Consider the following 17,500-nt stretch of genomic DNA (forward strand, 5'->3'; position numbering starts at 1 on the left):
CATTTGGAATAAAGAATACAAATTCTCCACTTTACTTTTAAACATTCAATTTTGGGGAGAATCCCTTGAAGTGTGTGTGTGCATGTGTGTGTGTGTGCGTGTGTTTTGGAACATGTCCATGTTTATACTGTGTAACTTCAATCATGCCTCTTTCAGTTTCATGATTTTGCATTAGAGAACATTAGTATAACACTTACAAAATGTACTATCTCCGCTTTTCTTTCAAACATTCAATTTTGGAGAGAAATTTTGATGAAATGTAGTTGCATTGCTTTATGGAATTGTGGATCATCCCGTGCACATTTGTAAAAAGGAGAAATTAAAAATTTTCTGTCACTGCATATTTGCAGATGCTTACTTAATGGAATCTTGCGTAATTCCTCTTGTTGGATATGTTGCCTGTGGATTCTTGCACATTGGCAGAGGGAATTATTTGTTTTGCTAGTGTAATTTTCTTTGCAATTTCGGCAGCTATTGCAGTATATGAGGTTTTGCATTTTGCAGTTCATATCTGCATTTATTTTGAAAAGGGATCCGCTCTTGAAATTTATGAGGGAACCACTTTCCAAGTATGTGAAGTTGTGTATATACTAAGAATTCTGATTCATTCTCTGATTTGAATTCTGCCCTTGTGAGGTGTTTTTAAGATTTTTTGGTTGGTGTCTGCTATTCCATAAGGTGTTATTTTCAATCAGGTATTTAATTTTGGGGGATTTGTAGGAGTATAGATAAGTTTGATTTGATGGCGTGAAAGATGTTGGTTATTCCAGGACTGTGTGTGTTAACAAATGGAATTGTGTTTTCATTAACTTTTTTCTTAGGTGTCCATAGTTGGGTGATGTTCAGTTTCTTTGCCTTTTTAATTCCCTCATTAATTAATCCTAAGTGGTATTTCTGTCTTGTGAGGAAGCCTTTGAGTTCACTGAGTCAGATTTCATGGATTTTGGGGTCAGTCACTATAGCACAGATGTGTCTTGCCATGCTGTATAGGATGTTTCTTTTGATGTGTGATGGATGGCAAGAGTAGAAATTTAAATATTGGTGAGTGTCAGCTTTTTTGTAAAATATGTCTGTTGTGACTGTGGAGTTCTGTATTTTTATGTGGATATCCAGGAATGGTAGTTCATTGCAATTGGATTCTGTCAGGAATTTGATGGATGGGTGAAGTGTGTTTAGTATATTGTTAAATATATTTAGATCTTCAGTCGATTTGTCCCAGAAGATAAAGCAATCATCAAGGAAGCATTTTCACTTTTTAATGATATGTTTCATGTACTACTGATCAAAAGTTTTTTCTACTTTCTCATAAAGTTTTTCTTCCAAGTATTCCATTACTAAGTTTGCATATGAGTGCACAAATCGTGTACCCTTAGCCGTGCCCTTTATCTGCCAATCTTTTGCATATTCTTAGTTTATGCATGTGTATGCAAATATAGTATTGGTATATCCCATTTATGTTCATTAGAAATTAAATTAATAAAGAATTTTGACATGTACGAATATTTATTTCCCCCCACTGTATACACACACATCTATATATACACATATATATACATATATATATATATATATATATATATATATATATATATATATATATATATATATATATATATATATATATATATATAAATATATATATACACATACAAATATACATATACATATATATATACATATATAGATGCATATATACATATACATATATATACATATACATATATATTCATATATATGTACATATATATATATTCATATATATATTTTCATATAAATATACACATATATATAAATATTCATAAATATACTTACATTCATATACATATATCCATATACACACACACACACACACACACACACACACACATATATATCATCATCATCATCATCATCATCATCGTTTAACGTCTGCTTTCCATGCTAGCATGGGTTGGACGATTTGACTGAGGACTGGTGAAACCGGATGGCAACACCAGGCTCCAGTCTGATTTGGCAGAGTTTCTACAGCTGGATGCCCTTCCTAACGCCAACCACTCAGAGAGTGTAGTGGGTGCTTTTACGTGTCACCCGCACGAAAACGGCCACGCTCGAAATGGTGTCTTTTATGTGCCACCCGCACAAGCCAGTCCAGGGGCACTGGCAACGATCTCGCTCGAAAATCCTACAGGAGCCAGTCAGGCGGTACTGGCAACGGCCACGCTCAAAATGGTGCATCTCATGTGCCACCCGCACAAGAACCAGTCCAGGGGCACTGGCAACGATCTTACTTGGCTTGCCGGGTCTTCTCACTCACAGCCCATTTCCAAAGGTCTCGGTCCGTAGTCATCGCCTCGGTGAGGCCCAATGTACGAAGGTCTTGCCTCACCACCTCAGCCCAGGTCTTCCTGGGCCTACCTCTTCCACGGGTTCCCTCAACTGTTAGGGTGTGGCACTTTTTCACGCAGCTATCCTCCTCCATTCTCACCACATGTCCATACCAGCGCAATCGTCTCTCTTGCACGCCACATAAACATATATGTATATACATATATATAGATATAGATATATACATAAACATATATGTATATACATATATATATATATATATATATATATATATATATATATACAGAAACATATGTATATACATACATATAGATATATATATATATATATATATACAGAAACATATATGTATATACATACATATATATATATATATATATATATATATACATATATACATAGAAACATGTATACATATATACACACACATATATATACATATATGTATACATATATATATATATATATATATATATATATATATATATATATATATATATATATATACATATATACATGCATATATTCATACGCATACATGTTGAGACCCTCTTCGGTCATGACTAACCATAGGATTGCACCTAGAAAGTTACCCTCCCAGACACAAGTCTGGACAAGATTGTTTATGGAAGACCAGCAGTCGCCCATGAATACCAGCCTCCTCTCTTCACGCAACCAGTTTTATCCAAGTGAAAGGCAAAGGCCGATACAGCTTGGCACTTGTGACGTTGCAACTCATTTCTACAGCTGAGTGAACTGGAGCAACGTGAAATAAAGTGTCTTGCTCAAGAACTCCCGGTCCGGGATTCAAACTCACAACCTCATGATCGTAAGCTCGACGCTCTAACTACTTAGCCATGCGCCTTCACATATATATATGGATATATATGTATATGTATATACATATATATACTTATATATATACATATATATACAAATATATACATATATACAAACATATATATACATATATATACTTACATATATATATATATCCATATATATATATATACATATATACATATATACACATATATATACATATATATACATATATACATATATACACATATATATACATATATATATATATATACATATATACACATATGTATACACATATATATACACATATATATACACATATATATATACATACATATATATACACATATCCTCCTATCTTACAACCTCGTACTGGAAGTTACGCAGAAAATTGTGGAACAGCTGACCTGGCTTCGCCAGACACCCGACATACAAGGTACATACCAATGCCCGCATCCACTTCAAACAACAAAGGAACCAGGGTGGCCACCCATGACACACCCACACATGCCGGACCCATGGACACCACTGACACCCTGCTACTCACGCCAGTACTCTCTCTGAACATCAGGGGCCTTGTAACACTCCACCAACGTAAAACGCAATACCTAAGAGACCTTGTGACATGTAATCAAGTAATATGCGTGTCACTAACAGAAACACACCTAAATGTGGATGTATCGGGCACTGAGGTACACATACCAGGGTATGTCGTGCTATGAACTGATAGACGAGAAAGGTCTCATGGAGAAGTGGCAATGTACATCCGAGATGATGTCACGCCCATGGTACTCTTGTCGCACTCCAACACTATATGTGGTACTCTGGTAGTACTTAAACAGATGAGGTTGGTAATATGTACCACATATCGCCCACCAGATGTGCCAGATCACGAGAACTCATTTGAAGAGTGCATACAAAAAATGAGAGACATTTTGACGAATCTCGACAATGATCTGCACATACTTCTCTTAGGGGATTTCAATCTCCCTCATGTAAAATGGCCAGAGGGTTGTCCCCTTTCAAAATCGGAAACATGCAGAGTCTCTGCTTGACTTCACTGACACACTCTTTATGGAGCAGATGGTGCATCACCCCACAAGGGGAAAGAATATCCTGGACCTATGTTTCACAAACAGCTCAACACTCATACATGACGTGAAAGTAACACTGAAGCTTTTTTCGGACCATAATTTCATAGAGCTAGTGATGTATGGACTACAAAAGACCACGGATATATGAAATACTAGAAACGCTTATCTCATCTCTAGCCTGAATTTCCACAAAGCTGACTGGAAAGGCATTGAGAAAGAGGTCCTGAAATGTAACTGGTCCACCATCCTGTTGGGGGGAAAACATCGACATGAAACTAGAGAACTTCATGGCAACCATATATGGTATCTGCAGTAAATTTACCCCCAAAGAGAGCACCAAATCAACGGGCGAAGAAAAATATAATACCCTGGGATAGAAGGGTACTAATGAGATGAAGAACAAAAATCTCAAACTGTCTAAATGGACATCTAAAAGATTTCAAACGAATCCACCTTGAATGCACCTTGCTTGAGATTGAAAATGCACTCAAACTGTCCCATGAAAAGGAAGCAAGGGCTATCAAAAACATTAAAGCGGACCGTAAGGCCTTCTATAGATACGCGAAAGAACCTGCTTCAGTGCGTTACAAAATAGGACCACTACTAAATGAAAATGGTTCACCAACTGTGGACCCCCAGAGGATCAGTGAATTACTGATTGCACAATACAAGAGTGCTTTCAGTATACTGCTGGGGAAGCTACGAGTGAATGTGCTGGATAGGTTCTTTGACCCCGACAGCATACATTGTGAAATGGCAACTATTGATAACATCAACATAGAGGAAACGGATGTGATATCAGCCATTGAAGAGCTGAGCTTGAACTCGGGTACGGGCCCTGATGGATTCCCTGTAATCTTCCTAAAGAAATGTAAAAGTGCTTTAGCTAGACCACTTCAAATCCTTTTCCATGAGTCCCCCAGGATGGGGAAACTCCCCCAAAAATTAAAAGAGGGAATAATATGCCCTATCCATAAAGGAGGAAGCAGGGCAGAGGCTAGGAATTATAGACCTGCCTCCCTGACCACCCACGTCAGTAAAGTCATGGAGCGCATTGTCAGGAAAAGACTGAATGAGTTCCTTGAGGACAATGACCTGCTCTCTGACACCCAGCATGGCTTTCGCCCAAGAAGGAGCTGTCTTACACTGCTTCTGCGACACTATGACTGGGTACTGAAGTAATTAATGAATTGCTCAAATGTGGATGTGGTATACCTCGACTTTGCAAAGGCATTTGACAAGGTCGACCATGGAATGATATGCTACAAATACGGGGACTCAGTATCACTGGTAAAGTCAGAGTGGATGCATGATTTCCTAAAGGACAGGAGCCAAACTGTAGCAGCCAACGGAGCTCTCTCCACAGAGACACCAATAGTGAGTGGAGTGCCCCAGGGCACAGTGCTGGGGCCACTGTTTTTCATGATGACCCTATCAGATATGCCATCAGTGACAGAGGCAGCCATGCTTACCAGCTATGCCGACGACACAAAACTCGCACAGTCAGTCAAGGAAATGTCTGATGCTACACTCTTACAGAAAGATCTAGATGCCATCTATACATGGACTAAGGATAACAGCATGTAATTTAATGCAAGTAAATTCCAGGCCCTCTGTTACCAGTTAAGCACTGCTCAGGAATCACCACATGAGTATGTTGAATCAAGTGGAGCAACAATCCCAGAATCAAATACGGTGTGTGATCTTGGAATAGAAATGAACAACAATGCCTCATTTCACATACATATCAATAAAGTGGTAGCAATATCCAGAAGACTGGCCGGTTGGATTCTGAGAACCTTCCGGACAAGGGACCAAGAAATTATGATGACACTATGGAAGTCATTTATCCTCAGCCGACTGGACTACTGCTCTCAGCCAAGGTCACCTTATACTACAAGAATGATAGAAGAGCTTGAAGCAGTCCAACAACCATTACACAAATAAAATTGCATCAATGGAACGACTGAGCTACTGGGACAGATTGAAAGGGCTACAACTCTGTTCCCTGGAACGAAGGCAGGAGAGGTACGCAATGATATATATATGGAAGATACTGGAAGGATTGGGGCATATATATGGACATATATATATGTATATATATATATATATATATATATATACATATATAATATAATTTATATAAGGGCATTACTATACAGTAATGCCTCACACTTAGAGGGACATTATAAGTCAAAACTACCAAAATAAGCACATATTTACCGATCGTGAGGGAATGCAACTTTCAAAGCTAACCTCCTAAAAACTTTTAACTTAACGGCAAACCACTGGTTTCATAATTAATACAGCAAAACTATGCAGTAATGCCCTTATATAAATTATATTATATATATTTATGGAAAAAAAACGATGGGTTTTTTTTCCTTATGAGGTTTTTTCACACTGACTACTTGATAAATTCTTATAAAGATTTTATCCTTATATTATATTATAAATAATTAGAATATATTCAGTGCTGAATATTATTCTGTAAAAGCACATGTTGCCGAAGTGTAACTTGAAAAGCCCACCTCTTTCACGGTTATATAAGGATGAACAGAAGTCGTTGTACTGTGTTGGTTACATCAGGGTATGTTGATTTTTGTTTATTCTTTATGTGCCTTGAACATACGTGCACTGATGAATAAAAGATGCAGCTTACTGCATAGTTTTGCTGTATTAATTATGAAACCAGTGGTTTGCCATTAAGTTAAAAGTTTTTAGGAGGTTAGCTTTGAAAGTTGCATTCCATCGCGATTGGTAAATATGTGCTTATTTTGGTAGTTTTGACTTATAAAGTCCCTCTAAGCGTGAGGCATTACTGTATAGTACTGCCCTTATATAAATTATATTATATATATTTATGGAAAAAAGCGATGGGTTTTTTTTTCCTCATGAGGTTTTTTTCACGCTAACTACTTGATAAATTCTTATAAAGATTTTATCCTTATATTATATTATATATACATTAATGTATATGCATATATACATATATATATATGTATATATATATATATATACATATTTAAATACATATATATGCATATATGCATATATATACGTATACATATATATACGAATATATATATATATATATATATATATATATATACATATACACATATATGCATATACATATATATATATATATATATATATATATATATATATATATATATATATATACATATATATGCATATATACATATACACACATATAAACACACACACATATATGCATATATATTTATACATACATATATATATATACATACATATGTATATATATATGTATATATAAACATATGCATATATATTTATATACATATATATACATATATATATACATATATATATACATATATACATATACATATATATAAACATACATATATATACATATACAAGTACACGTAAAAATATACATATCTATATATCCATATATAAACATATTTATATATGCATATATATACATATGTATATATTTATATATATATATACATATCTATATATACATATATATACATATCTATATATACATATATATACATATCTATATATACATATATATACACATCTATATATATACATATATATATATATACATATATATACATATCTGTCTATACATTTATATACATATCTGTATATACATGTATACACATATATAGATAAATACATACATATATATATATATATATATATATATATATATATATATATATATATATATATATACATGCATGAAAAAACATACTTATATATATACATATATATACATATACATATATATTAATATACATATATACATAATATATACATATATATATATATATACATATATATATGTACATATGCACATATATATATATATATATATATATATATATATATATGTATATATATATATATATATATATATATATATATATATATATATATATATATATATACATATATATATATACACATACATATATATATGCACATATACATATATATGTACATGTACATATATATATACACATATATACATATGTATTTTATTTATTTATTTATGTGTTTCAGCCAAGTGGCTGCGGTCATGCTGGTGCACCACCGTGATTTTCACGTTCCTTGCATGGCTCTTCTCCCCCACCTGACATGGTCCAATCAAGAGTTTTGATGGCACATCTGATGTATAAAAGAATTTGACACAGCTGCCCTAAACTGTGTCTCATTACGAGCCATTGGTTCGTCTGGTATCGTGGAGAGGAAAGCATCAAGTTTTGTCTTGAAGACCTCCGCATCCATGTCTCGCATGTCTCTCAAATGTTTTGGCAGGGCATTGAAGAGCTGAGGTCCTCTGAAACTGAGGCTGCTGCAGTGTCTCGTTCTTATGTGAGATGCAGTGGACGGTATCTTTGGCACCATGCAGTGGCGACCCGTGCGGGCATTCCTGTAGTACTTGATACCAAAGTTTGGCACCAGTCCTTCCAGTATTTTCCATATGTATATTATTACATATCTCTCCCGCCTGCGCTCCAGGGAGTAGAGACCTAGTGCTTTCAGTCGCTCCCTGTAGTTCATCTGTTGGACTGTGGCGATCTTTTTTGTATAGTGCTGCTGAATTGCCTCGAGTTCTGCTGTCCGCTTAACACTGTGTGGTGACCACAACTGAGAGCAATAGTCTAGGCGGCTCAGAACAAATGTCTTCCATAGAATCAACATGACTTTTTGATCCCTTGTACGGAAAGTCCTCAGTATCCACCCTGCCAGTTGTCTGCACTTTGCTGTCAACTTGACAATCTGCATGTGAAATGATGCATCACTACACATGTTGATGCCCAGATCTCTTACTGTTTGTGGTTCTGGGATTGCAGTACCTCCAGGCCCTGTGTATGCCAGTTGGGAGGTACTTGTGGTCTTGTAGCGCAGTACTTGAAATTTTTTTGCATTGAACTGCATATTATTTTGCTCTGCCCACTCATATATTGCATTTAGGTCATTCTGCAGGCTTACAATATCATCAGGATTCTTTATTGCCTGAGATATCTTTGTGTCATCAGCATAGCTAGTGACAGTGGCTCTCCGAGTGACCGTGGGCATGTCCAGAAGGGCCACTATGAACAGTAGTCGCCCCAGAACAGTTCCCTGTGGAACACCGCTCAATATTTGTGTTTCCCCTAGATAGTTCTCCATTGGCTGCAACTGTCTGACTTCTACCATTCAGGAAGTCATGCAGCCACTCTCCTAATTTACCAGCTATGCCAAGGTTTCGCAGCTTGTGACATATCAAGCCATGATCAACTTTGTCAAAGGCTTTTGCAAAGTCGAGATATATCACATCAACATTTGAATGGTCAAGGAGCTGCTTCAGGACCCAGTCATAATACTGCAAGAGCTGCGTGAGGCAGCTTCTACCTGGACGGAAACCATGCTGGGTCTCATTCAGCAAGTCATTTTCTTCTAGGAACGCAATCAATCTCCTTCTGACAATTCGTTCCACGACTTTGCTAATATGTGAAGTCAGAGAGATGGGCCTGTAGTTTCCAGCCTCTGCTTTGCTTCCACCTTTATGGATAGGACATATGGTGCCTTCCTTCAGCTTTTTGGGAAGTTTACCATTTGCAAGGAAACTCTGGAAGAGTATCCGGAGTGGTCCTGCTAATTCTTGTTTACACGACTTTAAGAGGACAGCTGGGAAACCATCGGGGCCAGTTGCCGAATTTGAGCTCATTTCATTTATGGCAGCTATCACATCTTCCTCTTCAATGTCGATGTAGGTAATGGATGCAGTCCCCTTTTGCTGAGTGCTATTGTCAAAGAAATCAGCTGGGTTCTATATCTGCATGTGACTCAGAGAAGAGGTGAAGACACTCTTGAATTGTGTACTGAGCACTTCACTTATCCATGTGGGATCTGCAGTCAGTGAGCCATTAGGCAGGAACAGGGGTCCTATCTTATACTGCACCGTAGCAGTCTCCTTTGCAAATCTATAGAACGCCTTGGGGTTTGTTTTTGTGCTTTCTACTGCTCTCTTTTCCTTCTCTGCTCTCTCCTTTTCATGGGAGAGTTTAATTTTGTTTTCTATTTCTAACAGTGTTAGTTTTAATTTAGCCCTTTTCCTATCCTCCAGTTCTCTATTTAACTGGTTTGAGACCTTTGTTCTGTGTCTCATAGGGATTTTCCTGTCTCTAGGAATTCTATTGGCATGTTTGCTGGTCTTTCTATATGGCACGTATTTGGTGCATATGTCTTGTATGGTTGACATAAAATGACTTAGTTTGAGGTCATTGTCTTGTATAGAAAGGCTGTCATGCCAGTTTTGATTTCGAATCTCTCTGCGAATTGACTTCCAGTCCACCCCGTGGAAATTCAGGTTGGATATTGCTTGAGTCCTCCTGGTGGGGTGGGTGTCAGTGGGTTGTCTAGGACCATACATAGTTAATTCTATAATGTTATGATCTGAGAGAGACGTGGGCGTTATTTTCACATTATGGATTAGGCTCACATTGTTTGTGAAGCAGAGATCTAAAATATTGCTTCCCCTGGTTGGTTGGAGTATCACTTGTTCCATGAACAGCATGTTGGATAGTTCTAGCAATGATTTTGCCTGGCTTTGTTCATGCAGTGACATCCCAGAGAGGATGTGACCTTCAGGCCATTTAACATTTGGGAGGTTAAAGTCGCCTAGGAAAAGTATATTGATGTGTTGGTCCAGATTTGTCAGGACCTCTTCTATGCGTCTGAGGCTGTCCTCAAATTTACCTTCCTGCTTTGCGGTATTTGGTGGACGGTATGTTGAGCATACAACTACATCAATTTGTTTTATGTGTACTATTAAAGTATCACATACAGAGTTTGAGTGTGATAGTAGTAGTAGGGGTGTGACATCTTCTCGGATGTACATTGCAACTCCCCCATGACTTCTATCCCTTCTGTCTGTTCGGAGTACGGCATACTCTGGTATATTTATCTCCGCATCTGCTATATTAGGTGTTAGATGCGTTTCGGTAAGCACCATGCATATTGCTTGATTGCATGTTACTAGGTCTTTCAAGTATAGGAACTTGTCTTTGCCGCCTGTTCGTAATAGGCCCCGGATATTCAGTAGGAATATGGGTGTGATATCTGTGCAGGGGTTCCTGGTGTTAGCGGTGGCCATCCCTGATCCATCATCTGTGGTGGTCTTGGACAATGGTTCGTGTGGCGTTGACTCTGTACCCTCTGCATCCACGTTAACTGTTGTACCATTTTCTGATATATATATATATATATAAAGATATATATGTATATATAAAGATATATAGATATATATATATATATATATATATATATATATATATATATATAAAGATATATATGTATATATAAAGATATATATGTATATATAAAGATATATATGTATATATAAAGATATATATGTATATATAAAGATATATATGTATATATAAAGATATATATGTATATATAAAGATATATATGTATATATAAAGATATATATGTATATATAAAGATATATATGTATATATAAAGATATATATGTATATATAAAGATATATATAAAGATATATATGTATATACATATAAATATATATATATACATATATCCGAATATATATATATATATATAAATATATATATACATATATCCGAATATATATATATATATAAATATATATATACATATATCCGAATATATATATATATATAAATATATATATACATATATCCGAATATATATATATATATAAATATATATATACATATATCCGAATATATATATATATATAAATATATATATACATATATCCGAATATATATATATATATATATATATATATATATATATATATATATATACATGTATATATGTGTGTTTATTTGTATTTTTGTATTTTCTGCACTAACTCAGTCTTTATAGTTCTCAGATAAAGTTTTTATAGCTGTCAAATAAAGACAGTACACCAATTATTGAATATTGCACGAGCCAAATATCCAATACATTATGAGGTTGACTTAAGTATAATGCTTAACTAGCCTAAAAGCCGCTCGGGCTTTTAAGCTAATGACCCCAAATGGGAAGATCTGCAAACAGATCTCCGACTTGTGGAGTGTTTAGTGCACATATTCGTCGCGAAAAATCACGTAAAAAATATCGTTGAAAATAATCGCTCTATTCCTCCCCAAATTTGTTTCCAAGTTACAAAAATTGTTATTGCACAAAAAATTTCGTCGCAAAAAATCACGTAACATTCGCAGTAATATAAACTTGGGAATCCCACATTTCATAATTGCATGTCTGGATTCGGCTCGGAATGTTTTTAATTTACTCACGACGGTGTCGGCCTGATTCCAAAATGGTATAATATGTTGGGCTACGGCCTGTAGGAGTAGAGTTGAGAAAGTGTGACACACTGACATTCGCATTTATTATATTAGATGTTTCAACCTGTATGTAGTATCCTGATGTGTTAGAAACAGCAGTAAAGTTTTCTGCCTGTTATACTTGAAATATTTTTTTTTTTTTTAAAGAGGACACATCGGTTCATGTAATACACCAACATTATACTTCAAAGTCCTCTATTATGGCTTTTTGTACAACTATTGGGTAACGTATACAAAAAGTGAAAGTACAAAGTGAAAGCATTCGCACACACAACAAAGAGAAAAGAGCGGAGAGAGAGAGACGGAGGAAGTGGTCATGACAATAAAATACAAGAGATTTGAAAGTAAATTCCGTGTTATTTCTGAAAAAAAAAAAAATACCCGAAAAATTAATTAAAATAAGGCGGTGCTTCAGCATAACCACAGTCAAATAACTGAAACAAATAAAAGAATAAGGAGAAGAAACCGAAATTATGCCACATACTTGATATTCTTTTCTACTCTAGACACAAAACTCGAAAGTTTTGGGGAGGGGGACCAGTCGATTAGATCAATCTCATTGCGCAACTGGTACTTAATTTATCGACCCTGAAAGGGTGAAAGCAGAGTCGACCTCGGCGGAATTTGAACTCAGAACGTAATGAGAAACGAAATACCGTTAAGCATTTCGCCCGACGTGTTAACGTTTCTTATTTCTTTATTGCCCACAAGGGGCTAAACATAGAGCGGACAAACAAGGACAGACAAAGGGATTAAGTCGATTACATCGACCCGATTGCGTAACTGGTACTTAATTTATCGACCCCGAAAGGATGATAGCCAAAGTCGACCTTCTGCCAGCTCGTCGCCTTAAAAAAACATACTTGATATTATAGAATATGACCTGTAGAGTCATTAACATCCCGGACAAAATGCTTAGCGGCATTTCTTCCAGTTCTTGATGTTTGGAGTTCAAATTCCGTTGTGGTGGATTTTGTCTTTCATTCTTGCGGCGAAGATTAAATAAGTACCAGTTGAGCACAGGGGCTGATTTAATCGACTTACTTCTCCCATAAAAATTTGCCAACTTTTGAAACCATTATACAACGTGAAAAGAAACAAGGCAATATACATATATTTAAGGTAGGATTATTGCATTCCGGTAATTGCTCAGTTTGGTGAAATTAAGAAAGATCATAAAAATTAAGGTAGTAAAAGAAGCAAAAGGACGAATCAATATTAGAGGAATCATGGACTATCATTCAATTAGGAAAAACTGGAGACAACATTCTTCAGTGGTTGGCACGGCATCGACTAATTATGAATATGTACACCTGTGAAAATTGTAATTCACCATGTGGCCTTACTATACGTGGTGACTTTACTGCTGGAAAGTTATAGCACTGCAACCGTTGTAAAAAGAGCACATCTGTTCGTTACCGTTCATTTTTTTGAGAGAAGTCATTATCTCTCCAGTGTTTATCATGTTGTGTAAGAAGTAAAGTGTAAAAAGTTATTTCTTTTTTAAACTAACCCAACTGAACAATTACATAGCATTCAATTATACAAGACAAAGATTCGCAAATATATGTACGTGATTGCTAAACTTACTTTCGAATATGTTCCCAGCAGCATCAACGTCGCAGTTTCTGCTTTGCACATTGCTTAGAGACTGTGGAATTAAGTGATTCACAACACAGTCCCACATATGAAGGCCTGTTATTGAGGCATATTATCGAAAGCATGTGGACGCATCATAATTTATACTGCTCATCTTATAAGATGACAATTCATTGTATAGAATGACTGTTCTAAAAAAATTTTTTTAAATCATACTACGTTGAAGAAATAGTACATTTACTACATCTGGTATTTTACGTCCGTCACTTCCGCCTTTTCTATGAATTCTTTAGTGTTCTACTTTTAGGATTTCAACCTGTTAGTCAACTGTTTCTCAAACTATCTGCTGTGGCGTACCGGCAGTTTTTTTCTCAATGTGCCTGGGATCGGTAATATTTCATAGTAATATTAATTTATACTGGAAACAATATATATAATGAATATAATAAAAGTTGACAATTTTTTTTAATCCTATTAATTTTGTAAAGAAATAATACAATATTAGATAAGCATTTTATAATGTTTCTTTCTTTTCTGAAAATTCACCGCGCACCGGCAGCTGATGGTTCGCAGGCCGGCACCGATCTGCGGACTACCAATTTGAGAAACAATGTTCTGTTTTATTATTCCAGTATGAACAGTGAAGGTTAAGAAGGTCTTATACACTTACAAATAGTTCCAGTCCGGAGTTGTTTCCCATACATTCACAAACAATCAAACTACTATACTTTTCAGACAATTATTTTATTTGAATGTACATTGATAGTCGAAATCTAGGTACATATAGCGGATATTGAAAATGTTTTTATTTTTCATCCCCTTCGAAATTAATCTTAACAGTGGTTTGGGTTTTGACTGCTCCTTTTAGCATTAAGGTGTCCTGGTAGGGTTACCTCTTTTGTGTATCAATGTACACTAATTGTATATATATATATATATATGTATATATATGTATATGTATATATATATGTATAGGTATATATATATATGTATATATATATATATATGCATATGTATATATGTAAGTATATATATATATATATGCATATATATATATATAGGTATATATATGTATATATATGTATGTATATATATGTATATATATATATATATATATATATATATATATATATATATATATATGTGTATATATATATATATATGTGTGTGTGTGTGTGAGAAAGTTGGTATGTGAAAGCACGTGGTTGGATGTATAAAAGATAATAAAAGTGAAAAAACTACAGAAGGCTTGTGTTGCATGGTTAAAGTATATATTTAAATTATGTTAGAAAAATGTTAGAAAAATGTTATAAAATCTTTTTGGTATATAAACATTGTATTTTGAGAAATAACCGGTTTCGTGTTGTCTTTTCAAATTTCTCTACTTCATTGTAACCTGTTCGCTCCAGTCTGAGAAAGAAGAGTTCTAGATAGGGGGAGGTAATTAGGGATTTCTTCCGGTATAGGGGAGATAATCGAAATCTAGGAGGTGGTAGAATTTGATTAATTTACCATGGTTTTGTTCTATATTTTTTCCCTTTTTTCTCAGTGGGGTGATGAATTTCCTTATTTAAATGTGTTAGCAATGGTTAAGTTTGGGTTTGTATTTTTGAATGAAAAAGGTTTCCTTATTTAATCTAATCTGTGTTGGTGTTTTAATGGCACATTGATAAAAAGGAAAGATTAAAAATTGTGGTAGCATTTGTTTTGCGCATTTCTCAATATGATCACTAAAAGGTATCATTCGGTATTCAGGGTATGCAATCTGCTGGCGGTGCAGAGTGTATCTACGTCTGAGCGATAATCCTGTGGACCCTATGTAGTTCTCGTGGCAGCCCGAACATCTTATTACATAAATAAGATTGTCTGAGGCACAAGTAAAGTTAGATTTAACTTTGAATTTGTGTCCCTCTTTGAAGAGGAATTCTGAACCTTTTTACTTGTGCCTCAGACAATCTTATTTATGTAATAAGATGTTCGGGCTGCCACGAGAACTACATAGGGTCCACAGGATTATCGCTCAGACGTAGATGCACTCTGCACCGCCAGCAGATTGCATACCCTGAATACCGAATGATACCTTTAGTGATCATATTGAGAAATGCGCAAAACAAATGCTACCACAATTTTTAATCTTTCCTTTTTATCAATGTGCCATTAAAACATCAACACAGATTAGATTAAATAAGGAAACCTTTTTCATTCAAAAGTACAAACCCAAACTTAACTATTGCTAACACATTTAAATAAGGAAATTCATCACCCCACTGAGAAAAAAGGGAAAAAAATATAGAACAAAACCATGGTAAATTAATCAAATTCTACCACCTCCTAGATTTCGATTATTTCCCCTATACCGGAAGAAATCCCTAATTACCTCCCCCTATCTAGAACTCTTCTTTCTCAGACTGGAGCGAACAGGTTACAATGAAGCAGAGAAATTTGAAAAGACAACACGAAACCGGTTATTTCTCAAAATACAATGTTTATATACCAAAAAGATTTTATAACATTTTTCTAACATTTTTCTGACATAATTTAAATATATACTTTAACCGTGTAACACAAGCCTTCTGTAGTTTTTTCACTCTTATTATCTTTTATATATATATATATATATATATATATATATATATATATATATATATATATATATATATATATATATATATATATATATATATGTATACATGTAATATAAATAGATGGAGTTAAACGCAGGTGTTATTCAAATTCTTTTACTTCCGACATATGTTTCGAAGACAACATTGGTATTATTCCAAAGGAATAAATGGTGTAAAATAATGTGATCTTCTCATCAGGGAAAGAAAGAGAATCAAACTCAACAATAAGACATTTTAACAAATGTGATGACTGTGTAAATGATGAACAGAACACTATTAAGTATTTTTAAAAACCGTTAGTAGATATGACGTCAAAAGTAGCGCATATGAAGAGAAGGGCTAAAGAAATCAATAAAGAGAGAACTAATAAAGGAGAAATATAGAGTGATATGTGAGTTAAATAAATGTTCAAAGACTTGGAAATAGATATCTCTATTGGAAGTAGAGTGAAAGAAGAACTAAATGCTCAAACTATATAGAATGATAGAAATCACCGATATGAGCTTAAGGTATGTTTTTGCCATCGGTAAGAATGCTCTATAATCATGTTTACAAGTGGATTCTTAGAAAAGAGAATGTGGAACAGTTCAAAATTACAAACGTTACAGAATTTTTTACCGTTGTCGTAAGGGAAAGAAATTGACATGATGAACCAATCTAAAT

At 34.7% G+C, this 17,500-nt stretch overlaps 2 protein-coding genes across 12 annotated transcripts in view; one reads left to right on the plus strand and one right to left on the minus strand.

The window, feature by feature from the left end:
- Window positions 1-15,106, minus strand: part of LOC149137037 (uncharacterized) — a 45,345-nt gene extending 30,239 nt beyond the window's left edge. For both annotated transcript variants that reach the window (XM_089343802.1, XM_089343809.1), the window contains exon 1: window positions 14,205-15,106. Coding sequence is in view for 1 of the 2 variants with exons in the window: in XM_089343809.1 (XP_089199935.1) it covers window positions 14,205-14,301 (97 nt within the window). In the remaining variant the exon portion in view is untranslated. The remainder of the gene's footprint in view (window positions 1-14,204) is intronic.
- LOC106874684 (innexin unc-9) overlaps window positions 1-17,500 on the plus strand; it is a 172,749-nt gene that overhangs the window by 73,903 nt on the left and 81,346 nt on the right. The window lies entirely within an intron of this gene.

This window comes from Octopus bimaculoides, chromosome 2, assembly GCF_046866305.1.
Source record: "Octopus bimaculoides isolate indiv1 chromosome 2, ASM4686630v1, whole genome shotgun sequence".
NCBI classification, from domain to species: Eukaryota; Metazoa; Mollusca; class Cephalopoda; order Octopoda; family Octopodidae; genus Octopus; species Octopus bimaculoides.